This window comes from Microcaecilia unicolor, chromosome 5 (assembly GCF_901765095.1).
Source record: "Microcaecilia unicolor chromosome 5, aMicUni1.1, whole genome shotgun sequence".
Taxonomy (NCBI): domain Eukaryota; kingdom Metazoa; phylum Chordata; class Amphibia; order Gymnophiona; family Siphonopidae; genus Microcaecilia; species Microcaecilia unicolor.
In genome coordinates this window covers 82,123,026-82,141,557 of record NC_044035.1, presented here as the reverse complement: position 1 = coordinate 82,141,557, position 18,532 = coordinate 82,123,026, and the positions used below count along the sequence as shown (strand labels likewise).

General features: G+C 47.4%; 1 protein-coding gene across 3 annotated transcripts in view; it reads left to right on the top strand.

Annotated features, from left to right (window-relative positions):
• The window catches only part of PCGF5 (polycomb group ring finger 5), a 300,957-nt gene that overhangs the window by 240,754 nt on the left and 41,671 nt on the right, over positions 1–18,532 (top strand). For all 3 annotated transcript variants that reach the window (XR_003942125.1, XM_030203049.1, XM_030203048.1), the window contains one exon: positions 573–662. Coding sequence is in view for 2 of the 3 variants with exons in the window: in XM_030203049.1 (XP_030058909.1) it covers positions 573–662 (90 nt within the window). In the remaining variant the exon portion in view is untranslated. The remainder of the gene's footprint in view (positions 1–572; positions 663–18,532) is intronic.

Here is an 18,532-nt window from a genome sequence, read left to right as displayed (position 1 = left end):
CTTCTGCTTTGTTATGAGAAATACTGACTGACCAAGGAGCATTCCATCCTATAAGGAGGTGCAATTCAGTGCTATTTCCACCTGCTGGTAGGTGGACACAACCCACAAGTGTCTGGATTCATCTGCTGTGACTAAAGGAAAGAAAATTATCAGGTAAGATATATATATATTTTTTTCCTCCTCTCACATAGGACACAGGACACAGAAATTACAATATGTCACCAAATTTTAACAGAGCAAGTTCCAGGGTAACTGTCTCAAAATTCAGCTAGGATCCACATATATGAGAGAAGTTGATAAAGAAAAAGTAATATGGGTAGGTCATACCAGCAGTGGAGGAAAGATTTGCTCACAACTCTGGACAAAGGGCAGTAGAGAATTCCAGAAGAGTGATGGATATAAACAGAGTCAGAGGTATTCGGGCGCAAGAGCTTGTAGGACTTGGAAAATAAAGGTGATTTTGAACTGAGCTCGGGGGAAACAAATGAACTTTACAATAGACCAAGTCTCATTTTGATCCCACTGTACGTTTGTATCTTTGTAAAATTAATTTGTGTGGTTTTATTTTAAAGCTGGATGTACTATGCAACGGTGAAATCATGGGCAAGGATCATACTATGGAATTCATCTATATGACGAGATGGAGACTTAGAAGTGAAACTGTAAATATACATCTAATTTTATAATCTTTGTATTTGTGCAAATATGCAAACTGATTTGTGTGTACTGTATTTCCATCTGTTCATAAGAAGGTTATAAATTTGAAGTTCATAAATTGATTATGAATAAAGTACAATACTGAAAAAAGATTTTTGGATCTCCTAGAATGGGATCCTCGAGAGCCCCAGGTCGGTCAGGTTTTTAGGATACTCACAATGAATATGCAAGAGATAGGTTTGCATGCACGGGCCTCCATCTCCTTCATATTCATTGTGGATATCCTGAAAACCTGATCTGCCTGGAGCTCTCAAGGATCGGAATTGCCTACCCTTGTTATAGTATGACTAGCCGTTAAGCCCATAACAACGGGCTAGTTTTTTGTTTTCCTATGGCCTCCCCCCGTCCACCAACCCTGCTCTCTCCCCTGCCCTCCCCCCATGTCCAGCAACCCTCCTGTCCCCCCTCCCATCTACTCCATCCACCCATGTCCATCAACTGTTCTCTCCCCTACCCTCCATCCTCTGGCTCCCATCCACCGCGATTGTGACCTCCTGTGCCCTGCCGTCCCTGCCGCTGCCATTTCGCAGTCCCCCCCCCCCCCCCCCCCGGCGTCGCCCCCTCTTTCCGCCGTCGTTGTGACGTCAGTTCTCCATCGCTGCGTCTGTTTCCCTCAGTTCCGCCCCCTCCTTCCCTTCCTGCTCCCTCCTCCTCCGATTTCCACGCCCATGTCCAAGCCCTCCTCCCTATTGGGCTGTACTGCTGGTGGAGGTGGGGCTTGGACTTTACACTCTCAGCGTTCCGACTCTACTGCGCATTTGCAGGTGAGTCGGTCACTTGCCGTTTATATGTTTGATCTGTACTTGAGCATAACTTATATACTAAAAAAAAAAATGGTTAGATCCCAGGGGCAGACTGACAGGGATCGGGGCCCCTGGGCAATAAGGGTCATAGCTACCCCTCCCCCAAACTTCCCATCTAATTTATTACTGGTGCTATATCTGTCAGATTATTTCTAAATCAGTTTAGTCAAAACCTAATGTAGAAATATACAAAGTCATTCAAACAAGTAACATATTAGGTGACAGCAGATAAAGACCTGAATTGGCCATCCAGTCTGCCCAACAGTCTCATTCATTCTCAATTCTAGGTTAAATCAACAATGCGTCTGGGGTATACATTTGGAATTTTCTGCATGTTTTACTTTCTAGATGCTGATGAGGCTGTAAGGTGGTAGTTCTCAGCCTTTTTTTCAGTTGGGACACACCTGATTTATGATGATCATGTATATGACCCTCACGGACCTTTAGTCTGACAAAGTATAGCAGTTCTTATGAGTTAAATACAAACATGCTCTGCATCCACAAAAATCCAACCTTTCCCCAACAAAAGAAACAGATCAAAACTAGAAAGCTTCTCCATCAAAGTCACCATACAGAAAATTATTCCAATTTCTCCTGTGGTCTGATCAATAGCAACATACCCATGGTCTGGTATGTCTCCCTCCCCCCCCCCCCCCCCCCCCCCTTCTCGTGTACCATCTGTCTTCCCTCCTGCCCCTACCCATGGGCCGGTATGTCTCCTTCCCTCCCTCCATCCTTAACATCTCTCCCTGCCTTCCAGAAACAACATCTCTCTTGTGCTCTCTCTCTCTCTCTCCATTATTATGTAACATCTGTCTCAACCTCCCCCGCATCTCCTCCTGTCTCCGAAGCTCCATCATTCCCCATCTACCTTAAAATTTGCATTTCTCTGTACAGAGCACCAGCAGCTGCAGCAATTTGCATAGATCTTCAGTCACTGAGCCCAGAACCTTCTCTGCTTCATTCTGCCCTTACAGAAGCAGGAAGGAAGTTGTGTCAGAAGGGGGGTGAGATGCAGCAGAGAGAAGGCTTCATGGCTGACAGCTTATACGAATTTGCAGCTTTCAGTGCCCTGTACAGAGAAACGCATTTTTAAGGTAGTTGTTGGGGGAGGGGGGGGGGTTGAAGATGGGGTATAGGAGATGCCGTTACCACATGCGGGAGGAGGGTGTAAGAGAGAGGACGAGTGCTGGACCTGACGAGAGGGAGAGAGATGTCAGATATGTGAGGGGAGGCGCTGAGCCCTCAGGCACTTCTTGGTTGCCTGAATGGTCAGGCCGCCCTTGTTAGATCCTAATCTGTACCCTGATAAAAGAGAAATAAAACCAATTGAATAAATAACTCAGGATATGTTTTGACTATTTTACAAAACGGTTAATATGTTTCCATGGCGTCATCAGCAGATGAATCCAGAAAGCAGTGGGTTGTGCCCGCCTACCAGCAGGTGGAGATAGAGAACCAAACTCAAGGGAGCTATACCAGCCAGCCAGCCCCTAAGCTCTTTAGTATATCTCTATCTCCAGCAGGTGGTAGATGGACCTATCCCAGCTCCTGGATATTTTCAGGGCCTGTGTAGTCTCCTAGGCTGGTAACCTGTTGAGACCAGGGGTGACTGTGTGGTCTCTGACCCCCTTTAGAATCATACTGGCTGGCCTGCCTGTCCCTGCTTCACCCTGTGAAAGTCCCTCTCTCCCTGTGCCTTTGGCTTCTCTCTGCTAGCTTTCTCACTTAAAAGAAAAAGGAAAACAGAGCAATTCAAGCAGTGCTCTGTTCCTGCTTCTTTTGCTGCATGGAAGTTTTCCTCTGCTCAGACAGGCAGTTGTTCTGCAGAGCAGCATTCTGAAATTGAGGGATTTTGTCTGGCTGCTCAGCTTGGGGTGAGTGCAGCTCTTTAGATTCTCACTATCTGTTACCTCCATCTTTACTATCAAGCTGCCTGTGGCTATGGCGGCTGAAAATGTTAAGCGCTGTGCCTGTTGTAGGAAGCATAGGTCAGCAGGGGTATTTGCTCCACGGGCTGTTCAGACTCGAGCGGAGGAGATTCGGGGACGTTTTCTTTTGGAGCACTAGTTTCCCCGCGCGGGGACCGCTGACGCTGGTGCCATTTTGGGATTGCTGTCCGTTTCTTCCGCCGGTTCTTAGGTGCTTGCTCAGACTCCTGCGACCCCAAAATGCAGGAATTTCACTGGTGTGGGGGGGGGGGGGCTGAGAATGTCTCTAGGGGATCTGGTCCTTCTAGAACGATTGCTGCGGTGGAGGGTAGCATGGCTGATTCAGGGGCAGGCTTTGCTCCTGAATTCATCCTCTTATTTCATAAGGCTTTTTTTTGCTGAAGCGCTCTATCCCTCTCCTCCTCCTCCCTTGGCCGGTTTAGGGGGACATATTGCTCTAGAGGGTGCGGAGGGAGGTCTGATGCCTCTTGGGCTAGATCAGGCTCGCAAGCGCAGATGCAGAGATTCTGGCTTGGACGCGGGTTCTATTGGACTGCTTTCTGTCACCCCCTCTCTTCGTGGATGTTCAGGATCTTCCAGAGGGCCTCGGGCACAGAGGATTTAGAGGAGGGGGAGATCACCACGGAGGAACCAGATGATCCGTCTGCGGTACAGATTTTTCACAGAGAGGAGCTTTCCTCCCTCATTTCTTCTGCCCTGGAAGTGTTGCACATTTAGGACCCTGAGGTGGCAGTTGCTGCCGCTGTGAATGTGCGCATGGCTAGCACGAGGAGACTGTCCAAAGCCTTCCCCATGCATGAGGCCATCCAGGAGATTATCATGACGCAGTGGTCGGAGCCGGATGCCCCTTTGCGGGTGTCTAGAGCTATGCCTTGCCTTTATCCAGTGCAGCCCAGTCAGACAAGATTTGAACTGCCCCGTGTCGATTCCTTGGTGATGGCGGTCACCAAGAAAACTACCCTTCCGGTGGAAGGCGGGGTGGCGCTAAAAGACATGCAGGATAGAAGGCTAGAAGCGACGGCGAAGCGAGCATTTGAAGTTTCAACTTTGGCTCTTAAGCTTCTGTGTGCAGTTCCTACACTGCTTGGGCTTCCCTTGATTGGTTACAGCTGTTGGTAGAGCAGGAGCCTTGGACTTCCTGCCAGATGTCAGTCCTTCCTAAGATGGAGATGGCTCTAGCATACCTAGTTGGATGCATTATATGATTTGGTAAGAGCTTCAGCCAAGAGTGTGGCTTTGGCAGAGAAACCACTCATAGGTTGCTATGGCTTCAGCATTGGGCCGCGAACATGGCATTTAAGCAACGAGCGCTCAGCTCGCTCGGGGACCTCTAGACCTCGGTTTAGAGATTCCAGATAATATCAACCAGATAGATCTTCTCCAGCCTTCTGGCGGCCTATGTTTCAGCAGCAAAATTTCTTTCGTGCAGACAAAAGAGGAGCTGGGTCCGGAGCTTGGCAGGGAGCAGCCTCTCGACCTTCACAAGGGCGGGGCGCTGGCCCGCTCGTTGGACTTAAAAAATAGGGTTTCAGTTGACTCTCTGTTTCCAAGAGTGGACCAAGATTACCTCAGACCAATGGGTTCTCGACGTCATCAAGGAAGGCAACAAAATAGAATTTGCCACACAGGTTGGAGATTCTTTCTTGGAGTCCCGATGCGCTACTTCTGTCAAGTGGGAGGCAATTATAACCTCTGTGCGAGACCTAATGTCCATCGGAGCCATCATGCCTGTGCCGAAGCTTGAGAAATGCACAGGTCGATATTCCACATTTTTTGTGGCCCCGAAGAAAGCAGGAGGGTCATTCTGACCTGTTCTCGACCTCCAGAAGGTAAATCACTTTCTGAGAATTCGCCATTTTTGCATGGAAACGCTTCGGGCGGGTGATTGCGACAGTACAGCCCCAGGAGTTCCTGATAGCCTTGGACCTGAGAGAGGCCTATCTGCATATTCCGATTTGGCCACCCCATCAGAGGTTCCAGCGGTTTGCAGTCTTGGGGCTTCACTTTCAGTTCAGAGCATTGCCTTTCGGATTGGCCACAGCTCCTCGCGCATTTTCCAAAGTCATGGTAGTGGTGGCAGCCTCTGTTCGAAAGGAGGGAATTCGAGTTCATCCCTATCTGGATGACTGGCTCATTTGAGCGTCGTTTGAGTTAGAGAGCCGTCTAGCTACTCAACGAGTGGTGGAAGTTCTTCAGTCCCTCAGTTGGGTGATCAACTTCTCCAAGAGTCATCTGCTATCTTCCCAGTCGCTGGAATACCTGGGGCTGGAGTTTGATACTGCCGAAGGACTGGTTTTTCTGCCCGAGGGCAGGAGGATCAAGTTGATGTTGCAGGTGAGAAGCCTCTTGCGGATTCCGCGCCCTCAGGTGTGGAACTATGTGCAGGTACTAGGTTCGATGGCTGCTGCGATCGAAGTGGTACCATGGGCCAGGGCGCACCTGCGTCCCCTACAGCTGGCCCTTCTTAGCCGTTGGTCTCCAGTTTTGCAGGATTACTCTTGACGTCTTCCTTGGTTGTCGAAGGCGCGGGCCAGTATGATTTTGTGGCTCCTACCCGCCCACTTGAAACGGGGGATGCCCTTGGCGTCCCCTCAGTGGGTGGTAGTGGTGATGGATGCCAGCCTTCTCAGTTGGGGGGGCTCAATGTCTCTTGCGGTATGTGCAGGGCAGTTGGTTGATGGAAAAAGTGACCTGGCCCATCAATCAATTGGAGTTGAGGGCAATTTGGAATGCACTGTTAACGTTTTGAGAGAGTCTTCTGGGCACTACAGTCCAACGGCGGTGACTTATGTCAATCGGCAGGGCGGGACTGCTTTGCAGACCAAAGCGAGCAAAATTCTCTCTTGGGCAGAGACTCATCTTCAGCTTCTTTCGGCAGCTTACATAGCAGGACAGGACAATGTTCAGGCAGACTTTCTCAGTCGGCACCTTCTGGATGCGGCAGAGTGGGAGTGGTCAGACAGGTCATTTCAACAAATTTGTGATCATTGGAGTTGGCCGGAGATGAATCTCATGGCGTCTCTCCAGAATGCCAGAGTGGCCCGATTCTTCAGCAGGCGCAGGGAAATTGGCTCGGCAGGGCTCGATGCTCTACTTCAACCTTGGCCGCTTGCGAGACTGTTGTACGTTTTTTCCTCCTTGGCCACTCATTGGCCGAGTTCTGCACAGGATCAGCAGACACCAGGGGTTGGTGATCCTGGTGGCTCTGGATTGACCTCGGCAACCATGGTATGCAGATCTGATCTGGATGTTAGCAGGATCTGCCTGCCTCTTCGTCTGCCTTTAGCACCAGATCTTCTTCATCAGGGGCCAGTTCTGATGGAAGATCCCTCCCACTTTGGTCTTACGGCTTGGCCTTTGAGAGGTCTAGATTGAGGAAAAAGGGCTATTCTGAGAATGCAGGCTCGTAAACGTTCCGCCACAACGGCTTATACTCGAGTATGTTGTACCTTTGTGGCTTGGTGCACCCTTCGGTCAGGAAGTATTTGTTCACAGAGAGAGTGGTGGATGCTTAAAATGCCCTCCCACCGGAGGTGGTGGAGATGAAAACAGTAATGGAATTCAAAATGCGTGGGATAAACATAAAGGAATCCTGTTCAGAAGGAATGGATCCTCAGAAGCTTAAGAGATTGGGTGGCAGCACTGGTGGTTGGGAGGCGGGGCTAGTGGTGGGCAGACTTCTACGGTCTGTGCCCTGAAAATGGCAGATACAAATCAAGGTCAGGTATACATATAAAGTAGTACATATGAGTTTATCTTGTTGGGCAGACTGGATGGACCGTACAGGTTTCTCTCTCTGCCGTTTTCAGATTAATACCTTTCAAATATTTGAACATCTGTATCATATCACTCCTGTTTCTGATACAGACGTTCAAGTATTTGAAAGGTATTAATCTGCAAACAAACCTTTTCCAGGGATGGGAAGGCGGTAGAACTAGAGGACATGAAATGAGGTTGAAGGGGGCAGGACTCAAGAAAAATGTCAGGAAGTATTTTTTCATGGAGAGAGTGGTGGATGCTTGGAATGCTTTCCCGCAGGAGGTGGTTTTTGATCCCAACAGGATGGGGGTTGCCATCAGGGAAACACACAATTTCTAATTGGCTGGCAGATTGTGTCGGCAGATTGTGTCGGTTACCCATTTGAAGTCAGCTTCCATTGAAGAAATTTGCAAGGCTGCGATGTGGTCTTCAGTCCACACATTCACATCTCATTACTGCCTTGAGCAGGATACCAGACACAATAGTCAGTTTGTGCAGACAGTGTTGCAGAATCTGTTTGGGGTCTAGAATCCAACTCCACCCCCCTAGGCCCGTTTTATTCTGATCCAGGCTGCACTCTCACTCAGTTTGTATACAGTTTCAGGTTAATCTTGAGTTGTGTCCTCACCGTTGCGAGCCCCAATTATCTAGTGTTTGTTATTTGTAGTGAGCCTGGATGCTGGGATTCCCTACTTTTTTTTTTTTTGTTTGTTACATTTGTACCCCGTGCTTTCCCACTCATGGCAGGCTCAATGCGGCAGGCAGTGGAGGGTTAAGTGACTTGCCCACAGTCACAATGAGCTGCTTGTGCCGGGAATCGAACTCAGTTCCTCAGTTCCCCAGGACCAAAGTCCACCACCCTAACCACTAGGCCACTCCTCCACTACTTGTGAGAATAAATAGGCATGCTTGTCCTCAGAGAAAGCAAAGGTATGTACCTGTAGCAAGTGTTCTCAGAGGACTGCAAGCCTTATGAATTCTCACAAACTCGCTCACCTCCCCTTGGAATTGTCTCCTATTTACATTTTAAATTTTGCTGTAGTATCTAACTACAGAAGATGCGACCTTGCGTTGGGTGGGAAGGCAGTCACACACGCGTGGTGCATTGTATCTCGCTCCCCACAAAGCTTACTTTGAGCTTGTTAAAAGCTCCGGACCGGGCAATGCTGTGCTGCGTTACCCACTTGTGAGAATATAAGGCCGCTGTCCTCGGAGAACACTTGCTTACAGGTAAGTACCTTCACTTTATCAGCTAAAGTTACTAATGCATTAATGCACAGGATTAGTAACTAGGTCCCATTGCATAACGTAAGACCAGTAGTATGTTAGTATGATCCCATTCCCACCCACCTTCTTAATGTCATCTCTCCTGCTCTTATTCCTTTTATCTGTCACATTCTCAACCTCTCACTTTCCACTGCGACTGTCCCTGCTGCCTTTTAAACATGCTGTGGTCACAACCTCCCTTAAGAAGCCTTCACTCGACCCTACTTTGTCCCTCTAATTACTGACCCATCTCCCTCCTTCCTTTTCTCTCCAGATTACTTGAGCGTGCTGTTCACCGCCACTGCCTTGATTTCTCTCCTCACATGCTATTCTTGACCCACTACAATCTGGTTTTCCGCCCTCTCCACTCAACTGAAACTGCGCTTACTAAAGTCTCCAATGACCTATTACTGGCTAAATCCAGAGGTCAATATTCCATCCTCATTCTTCTTGATCTTTCCGCTGCTTTTGACACTGTCGATCACAGCATACTTCTCGATACCCAGTCCTCACTTGGATTCCAGGGCTCTGTTCTTTCCTGGTTCTCTTCCTACCTCTCCCTCCGCACCTTTAGTGTTCACTCTGGTGGATCCTCTTCTACTTCTATTCCTCTGCCTGTCGGCGTACCTCAGGGTTCTGTTCTTGGTCCCCCTCCTCTTTTCTATCTACACTTCTTCCCTTGGTCATTAATCTCATCCATGGCTTTTCCTACCATCTCTATGCTGATGACTCCCAAATCTACCTTCTACCCCTGATATCTCACCTTGCATCCAAACCAAAGTTTCAGCGTGCTTGTCTGACATTGCTGTCTGGATGTCTCAACGCCACCTGAAATTAAATATGACCAAAACCGAGCTTCTCATTTTCCCCCCCAAACCCACCTCCCCGCTCCCCCCGTTTTCTATTTCTGTTGATGGCTCTCTCATTCTCCCTGTCTCCTCAGCTCGAAACCTTGGGGTCATCTTTGATTCTCTCTCTCCTTCTCTGCTCATATCCAGCAGATTGCCAAGAACTGTCGTTTCTTTCTTTACAACATCCGTAAAATCCGCCCCTTTCTTTTCCGAGCACCTCTACCAAAACCCTCATCCACACCCTTGTCACCTCTCGTTTAAAACTACTGCAATCTGCTTCTTGCTGGACTCCCACTTAGTCACTTCTCCCCCCTCCAGTCGGTTCAAAACTCTGCTGCCCGTCTTGTCTCGTCTTCCGCCGGGTCACTTTACTCATACTACCCTCTCCTCAAGACCCTTCACTGGCTCCCTATCGCTTTCGCATCCTGTTCAAACTTCTTCTACTAACCTATAAATGTACTCACTCTGCTGCTCCCAGTATCTCTCCACACTCGTCCTTCCCTACACCCCTTCCCGTGCACTCCGCTTCATGGATAATCCTTCTTATCTGTTCCCTTCTCCACTACTGCCAACTCCAGACTTCACGCCTTCTGTCTCACTGCACCCTATGCCTGGAATAAACTTCCTGAGCCCCTACGTCTTGCCCCATCCTTGGCCAATCTTTAAATCTAGACTGAAAGCCCACCCTCTTTAACTTTGCTTTTGACTCGTAACCACTTGTAACCCTCGCCTCCACCTACCCTTCCTCTCTTCCTTCCCATTCACATTAATTGATTGATTTGGCTACTTTATTTATTTATTTATTTGTCTATTAGATTGTAAGCTCTTTGAGCAGGGACTGTCTTTCTTCTATGTTTGTGCAGCGCTGCGTATGCCTTGTAGCGCTATAGAAATGCTAAATAGTAGTAGTAGTAGCATCTCTAATGTATATCTCCCAGAGTTAGTAACCATAAGAAAACTAGACTGATTATTACAAATACAAAGACTTTAACACAGGCTAGGAATAACAATTGCTCAGGGAGCGCCCCCCTCCCCCACCCTCCCCCCCAAAAAAACTAAACTAAAATCAGCCTGGTAAGCAAGGTATGTAATTGAGTCTGTTGTAGAGATAGAATAAGTCTAATCAAAATACATTTTATCCTACCAACATCAAATTGATCTAATAACTTATATAGCACTCAGTGATGTAAAAATGATCATTATAAATAACTAATTTTTCACTTCTTAAGCATAGTAACATAATAAATGACGGCAGATAAAGACCTGAATGGTCCATCCAGTCTGCCTAACGATATTTTTACATGGTATGTAGTACTTTATACGTATACCCGAGTTTGATTGTCCTTGCCTTTCTTAGGGCACAGACCATAAAAGTCTGCCCAGCACTGTTCTTGTACTAAATGTTCTGACGCTAACATCGAAGCCCCTTAAAATTTACACTCCAGCCCATCCATATCTATTCAGTTTTGATCAGGGCGTAGACCATAGAAGTCTGCCCAGCAGTGGTTTTGCTTCCCAGTTACTGATGTCACCACCCAATCTCCGGAAAAACAACTCCATTCCTTCTAAACAATGTTCCAAAATAATTTAATTATCAGTGTAGAGTTTTTTTTTCTTTTTTTTTTTTTTTGTAATGTCTTGAACATTTTATTAGTGTGGTAAAAATTACAATTAAAAAAGGTTATTGGTTTCAAATAACTTATTGCTGGTTGCATAACGTAATTCAGTCAACAGTTTAGCTTAGTTTAATCCCTTGATAGACACCTTTGACATAATAAAGCAGTTTCTATGGCAATAAGCAGGATAGCAGAATTCTCTGTGAATAAGCAGGATAGCACATTCTCACATGTGAGTAATGTCATCCAACAGAGCCTGGCGCGGAGATACTCCAGTGTTCATTTATTCTAGAAGATTTTGACAGCATCTGCTGCACGTGCACACCAGACATCTTTGCACAGGCTCAGGGCAGTTTTCTGCCTTTTTCACTGGTGGTCTGATCATGTTTCTCACACAGGGTCAGGTATCCTTTTCTTTAATTTCTCAGTTTTTTGGGCTTTTATTAGGTTTTCTTATTTTTCCGCAGCTCTTTAGGCCATTTTAGGCCTTGAGCAGTCCAACCGGGTCAAGTCTCCAGTTTTCCTCAAAATGGCATCATTGCATTTTCTGATTATGTCCCAGAAAACTCTCAGTGGTTTTAAACAGTGTTCCAGGTGCAACAGGACCATGTCTCCTATGGACACTCATTCGTGGTGCCTGCTGTGTCTGGGTCCTAACCATAATCCCTCTTGTAAACCATGTTCACAACTACTATCAAGAAATAATAAAAGTCATGAGCAGCAACAGAAAAATAATTTTGGTGCCAGAAAGTCCAGTGCATCAACTTCAGCATCAACAGGATTGTTCCCTATTGTTGCATCCCTACCTTGTTCCTCGGGCAGTGGCCATATTGGAAGGATCATCTGAGCAGCAACCATTTTGGGTAGAGCATCTGAGGGGCAGCCATCTCAGTAGCTCATCTAGGAGGCAGCCATCTTGAATGTCTTTTGGGCGTGCTCTATGAGATCTCTCGCCTCTCAGCTGAGACCAGGTTCCTCTGATTGGAGACCTACTTAAGAGCTGGCCTGGGACACCATCTTTTCTTCGGCTTCTATCTTGTTGGAGGTTTGGTGCTGGTGATTGAGCATTCTGCCGGTTTTCCTGTTGATGCTGACTTGGATTGAGCCTGACCACTCTCTGCTTGCTGCCTGCCCTGACCTGTGGATTGAACCTGACCATTCTCTGCTTGCCGCCTTCCAGATCTGTGTTCCGGATCTGTTCTACTCCTGCCTGCCGCCTGCCCAATCTGTGTTCCGGATCTGTTCTACTCCTGCCTGCCACGGCTGGTGGCTGTCCGACCTCGACCATATCCGGAAATCCTGGTGGCCACCTGCACCTGGGGGCTCAACTCCCAGGGAACGGTGGTCGCTTCCCAGGTGAAGCTAGGGGTTGTCCGGCTGCCTGTTCGAGTGCGGCACTTCGCAGATCCTCTACGCTCTGTCAAGGCATAAGGGCTCACTACTGCAGTGGCAACACCTATAGCATCTGGAGCTGCATTGGACACTGGGGATGTCAGCATTGAGGATGTTTCTCCTTTCCTTGATACTAAGCATTGATACCATCAGCATCCTCCGATCCTCCCCTGAGGATGTGTAAGGATTTGATGTCGTCCTCGTTGACACCGAAGAACTCTGATGCCAGGCAGAGGCCAAGAAGCATCGGCTTCAGTCCCCATCAAAGTCCCCATCGGACGTCTCGGGGCATTGGCATTGCCAATACTTGAGAAGCATCCACACCAAGAGGGCAGCCCCCACCTCTAAAGCTCTAGAACAGATGTTCCAGTCTCCGAGCTGGGACCAGGCTGGTGATCCATTCCTGATACCTGCTAGGGATGTGACTGTACCGGCTGGGCCTAGCCTTTACTGATAACAGACCTTGAGGAATGGATCAGGGCCATGCTCCAGGAACAGATGGAGTGCTTACTTGCCAAAAATGATCCTGAGGCATTAAGGGTGTCGACGTCGGGTCCTGAGGGGTGCCCCAGCCTATCCTGGAGGTTTTGTGCATTGCTTGTTTGAAATGTGTCAACACTGATGCATCAAAGGGCATCAGAACTGGTTGAGACAGTGTCCTCCAGTCCCTTGGAGGAGGAAGCTTGAATACCTTCTACATTTGTCAGAGTCTAGTCTCAAGACCAACTCTGTAAGAGTTCACCTTAGTGTGATTAGTGCTTATCATCACCGTGTAGAGGGTAAGCCTATCTCTGGACAGCCTTTAGTTGTTGACTTCATGAGAGGTTTGCTTTTGTCAAAGCTCCCTGTCAAACCTCCACCAGTGTCATGGGATCTCAGCGTTGTTCTCACCCAGCTGATGAAAGCTCCTTTTGAGCCCCTGAATTCCTGCCATCTGAAGTACTTGACCTGGAAGGTCGTTTTCTTGGTGGCTGTTACTTCAGCTCGTAGAGTCAGTGAGCTTCAGGCCTTGGTAGTGCATGCACCTCATATCAAGTTCCATCACAACAGTGTAGTCCTCCGCACGCACCCTAAGTTCCTGCCATAGGTGGTGTCGGAGTTCCATCTGAATCAAATTGTCTTGCCAACATTCTTTCCCTGTCCTCATACCCACCCTGGCGAAAGCAGTTTGCACACCTTGGCTTGCAAGAGAGCATTGGCCTTTTACGTGGAGCAGACAAAGCCCTTTAGACAGTCCGCCCATTTGTTTTTCTTTTGATCCCAACATGAGGGGAGTCGCCATTGGAAAATGCGTAATCTCCAATTGGCTAGCAGATTGCATATCCTTCACTTAGGCTCAAATTGGGCTGACTCTGGAGGGCCATGTCACGGCTCACAATGTTAGAGCCATGGCTGCGTCAGTGGCTCACTTAGCCTCCATTGAGGAGATTTGCAAGGCTGCAATGTGGTAATCATTCCACACATTCACATCTCACTACTGCCTCCAGCAGGATAACCGACACAACAGTCGGTTTGGGCAGTCAGTGCTGCAGAATCTGTTCGGGGTTTAGAATCCAACTCCACCCCCCTAGACCCATTTTTGTTCTGTTCCAGGCTGCACTCTGTTAGTTGTTTATGGTTTCAGGTCAATCTATGTTGTGTCTTTGCCGTTGCGAGGCCCAATTGACCAATGTTCATTGTTTTGAGTGAGCCTGGTTGCTAGGGGATACCCCACATGTGAGAACAAGCAGCCTGCTTGTTCTCGGAGAAAGCGAAGATACATACCTGTGGCAGGTATTCTCCGAGGACAGCAGGCTGATTGTTCTCACAAACCTGTCCACCTCCCCTTTGGAGTTTTTGTTTGTTTATTATTTGCTTTTTGATTAAACTGAGCGGGAACGCTCACGCGACAGGTGGGAAGTCATCCGTGCATGCGTGCGCGCCAGAAGACTCTTGCAAAACTTTTCTTTTAATTTTGCTGTGCAAGAATTTGCCGTTTCTGGGCCACCGTGGACTCCAAGCCACATTTGAGAACAATCAGCCTGCTGTCCTCGGAGAATACCTACTACAGGTATGTATCTTCGCGTTATCAGAATGCTATGCTAGCTTCCCACATACATTCTTTTTTTTTTTTTTAATTTGCATGAAGTCTTTATTAATTGTTCAAACATGAAATGAAACATACATGTCATTGCCAACAGTATGCTCATATCTTAAGTTACACAAGTGTACAGTAGCAATGTTGGAAATAAACAAGAAAACCTTTCCACCAGTTTAAACACCTTTAATACAGCTTAAGGTAACTTCAGATCTTCTTTAAAGTATTTCGTTTCCCATCCACCCTCCTACTCTCCCCAACCCACCCTCTCTACCAAACTAGAAGGTATATCCATTTTCCTAGCAAGGTCACACACTATTCAAGCCGAGCATTGAGAGATGAAAGGTTCCCAAGTGGTCTCCCACTTACACCTCAGATGTCGACGCTCTGCTAAGAGACATGCTATTTCACAAATGTACCACATCTTGTTGAGCCATTTCACCACTGAAGGCACGGTGGACTGATTCCAATTTGAAGCAACTGTTAACTCTGGCTGCGTTCATAGCGTGCCGCACCAATGCTGTTTGAGAAAACGTTAGCCCCGGGACCCTTTTAGGAAAGGGGAAGAATACTGGCGCACAAGGAAATGGACACCCCAACCATTTTTGCAGTCTACAATGTATCATTTTCCAAAGGCCCAGAGTTTTATACAAGACCACCATATATGACCCAGTGTACCGATTTCACCACATTCTCTCCAACACATACCCGACAATGCTGGATATATGCGTTGAAGATGGGCGGGTGTTTACCATCTAAATAACACTTTTACAGCATTTTCCTTAAATGGTGCATAGGGAGACACCTTCGCCGGTGCCTTTTCCAGTGCCTCCCACTCATCTCTCATCTCCAGATCCAACTCCTGCTGTCAACCTCTCCTATGAGTCTTGTAGCGCTATAGAAATGCTAAATAGTAATAGTAGTAGTAGTACTATGAAGAGTGTAAATTGGAGATTGCATACTGAGGTACTTATATAAGCACGTTATCTAGCCTCTAGTAATTTTAAGAGTCCTCGCATATGTCCTCCATAAAGGAATTTTCCCATATAAATGCTGAGCGGACAGATGTTGCCCTGAGGAAGTGAGAGAGCTGGATATATGCATAACTATCCTTTCCTTTAGTGGGATACTGCTCCACAAGGGCAGGAAATGTTAATAAGGAATCAACCTCTAACAGTTGTCCCCAGGTTCTAAGGCCCCCAGGTTCTAAGGTACCATCGCGTGAATACACCCGTTGTGTTCCCCGGAGGAAACAAGGGGATTAAAAGCTATGGGTGACAGGCGGGATAAAACACGATCCGGGTGTGGAAAAAGACTATCTCAATAGTAGAAAGTGGCATGAATAGACGGGCACAGCCCCCCATCCCAAGGGATCTATACCTACGTGGAAGCCACATAAGTGCACCCAACGGTCTCAAGCCCAATGAGTGTTGCTCCAAGTGAACCCATAGTTTGTGCAGGTGTGCACGATACCACTCTATTGCTGCATGTGCCTGAGCTGCCCTATAGTACTAACTTATGTTAGGGACTCCCAGCCCTCTCTTCTTCCTGTTCTGATATAGTAGTGAGCATGATAAACACGGACGTCCACCAGCCCAAATAAAGCATACAATACGATCTTGCAAATTGGAAAGGAACCTTCTTGGCATCTTGAAAGGGAGCACCTGAAACAAATACAGCAGGCGAGGCAAGACGTTCATCTTGACAGTAGCTATTCTTCCAAACCAAGAAAGAGTCAAATCCTCCCACTGCTCCAGATCTGCTGAGAGGGATTTAACCAATCCCGTGTAATTTGCTGAGAATAGGTCAGAAAAGCAAGGGGTCAAAAACACACCCAGATAGCGAATTCCCTTAATTGCCCAGGGTAAAGAAAAGGAGGTTTTCAAAGAAGCCACATGTTCCACAGGAAGAGTGACATTTAGTGCCTCTGATTAGTCATATTGATTTTGAACCCAGACACCACCAAATAGTTGCCAATGATTTGTAAGAGATTGGTAAATGTAGTTATAGGGTGAGTCACTGACAGCAGAACATTGTCAGCAAAAAAGTGCCATTTTGTGCTCTTCTCCGATAGGCGAAAACACAGTGATGTTAGGGCTCAAACGCACCTTAGTCGCCAAAAGGCTCCATAACCATGGCAACACAGCAAGGGGGACAAGGGACATCCTTGACTAGTTCCTCTGTGCAGCGTCGTAAACAGTTCAGAATTGCCCCCATTGACTCACACACAAGCTTTAGGAGAGTTATAGAAAGCCTGGATCCAGCCACAAAACAAGGGCCCTACCCCAAATTTTTCCATTACCTGATACATAAAAGGCCAGTGGACCATATCAAAGGCCTTCTCTGCATCCAGGCTGAGCAAACTCATAGGTTGCTGATCTCTTTTAGCTAAATACATTAGGTCCACTACTCGTCTAATATTGTCCATTGCCTGTCGCTGAGGCCTCAAACCCCACTTTGATCTGGATGTATAATCGATGGCAATAGAGGGGCCAGGTGGTTTGCCAACACCTTTGCCAGGATCTTAACATCAGCATTCAAGATAGATATCGGTCGGTATGAGGCACATTCAGTGTGATCTTTATCTGGTTTTGGTATTACTGCAATCCAGGCCTCCATCATTGAGAGAGGTAAGGTGCTCCAGTTCTAACCCAATTAAGTAAGTCAGCAAGAAGCAGGGCCAGCTCTGGGGCAAACCTCTTGTAGATGGGAACCCATCTAGACCCGGAGACTTAGTGAAGGGACACTTTTGATGGCCTTTTGTATCTCTATTGGTGTTACCATTTTTTTCCAGGTTTGCCATCTGCTCTGGATTTTAGCGAAGGAAGATTACAAGCTGCCAAGTACTCTGTAATGGCCTCCGAGGTAGGGTGGTTCTCCTGGTGAATACAGGCCTTGATAAAACTGCCAAAAACGTTGATGTATTTGTGCTGAGGTGTTCAACAAACTACCCCTACCATCTCAGATACACACAACTGTACGATCTACTTTTTGGCTGCGCAACCGTATGGCAAGGAGATGCCCCCGCTTTGTTAGTAAATCTAGAGCAAACATTGTTTCTCGCTGGCAACTGCTAGCTGCTCCGAGTAAATGGAGTCTAGTTGAAGCCTTAGGACTATGTAGCTCTTGCATTATTTGGGGGGGGTACCTCTTGCCTTATGGCTAGCCTCCAAACGGTGAATTTTATCCAGACAGCTTGCTAGCTGGGTCCTGCGAAGGCGGGCACGTTTACTAGCAACTTGCAGAAAGTATCCCCTGGATACCGCCTTCATAGCGTCCCAGACCGTACTTAGCGATGGGCCCGAATCAATGTTAATCTCCAGATATTCTTTTTACAGTGTCCTATAGCCCTTCACCACTTCAGCTTCCTGCGAGACATTGGTATTCAATGTCCATCTTTTATCCGTAACCTCTGCCCTAATAAATGGTAAGGAGACTCATATCGGCGCACGGTCCGATATAGTTATGCTACCAATTCCCGCCTCTGTTCCCCTCTCTACTAGAGTGGTATCCAGAAAAATATAGTCAGTGCGTGAGTATGACTCATGAGAATAATAGGTATAGTCCCTATCACGTGTGCAGGTCAGCTGCCATTTGTCCACAGTTCCCAACGAATGGGACAAGAAACCTAGGGCTAGCGATTTGTTTAGTGTCCACGTTGAGGGAAACCCCTGTACGATCTAGGGTCGGGTTTATTACTGCATTAAAATCGCCTCCCAGGATCAAAGAACCCTGGACAAATGGGGCGAGGAGAGCTCCTCACTCGAGCATAGAAGGCCTCCTGATGGTCATTTGGAGCATGTATTGATTCCAGGGTAATGTCCACTTCATCTATGGTAATGTGCACAAATAAAAGCACCCACCCGGGTCTCATTTATCTTAACTACTCGAGCTGGTATTGAAGAGTGTATCAACACAGCCACTCCACATTTCTTAGAGGCTTCAAACAGACAGGCAAAGCAGGCAGTTGGATAACTGGAGTGAGAGAGAAGCTTTTCATGCACTCGGCGGAGGTGCGTCTCCTGCAAGAATACTATGTGCAGTCTAAGCTGTGACAGTTCCTTAAAGAGCTTCTGACGCTTCTGAGGCATATTTAGGC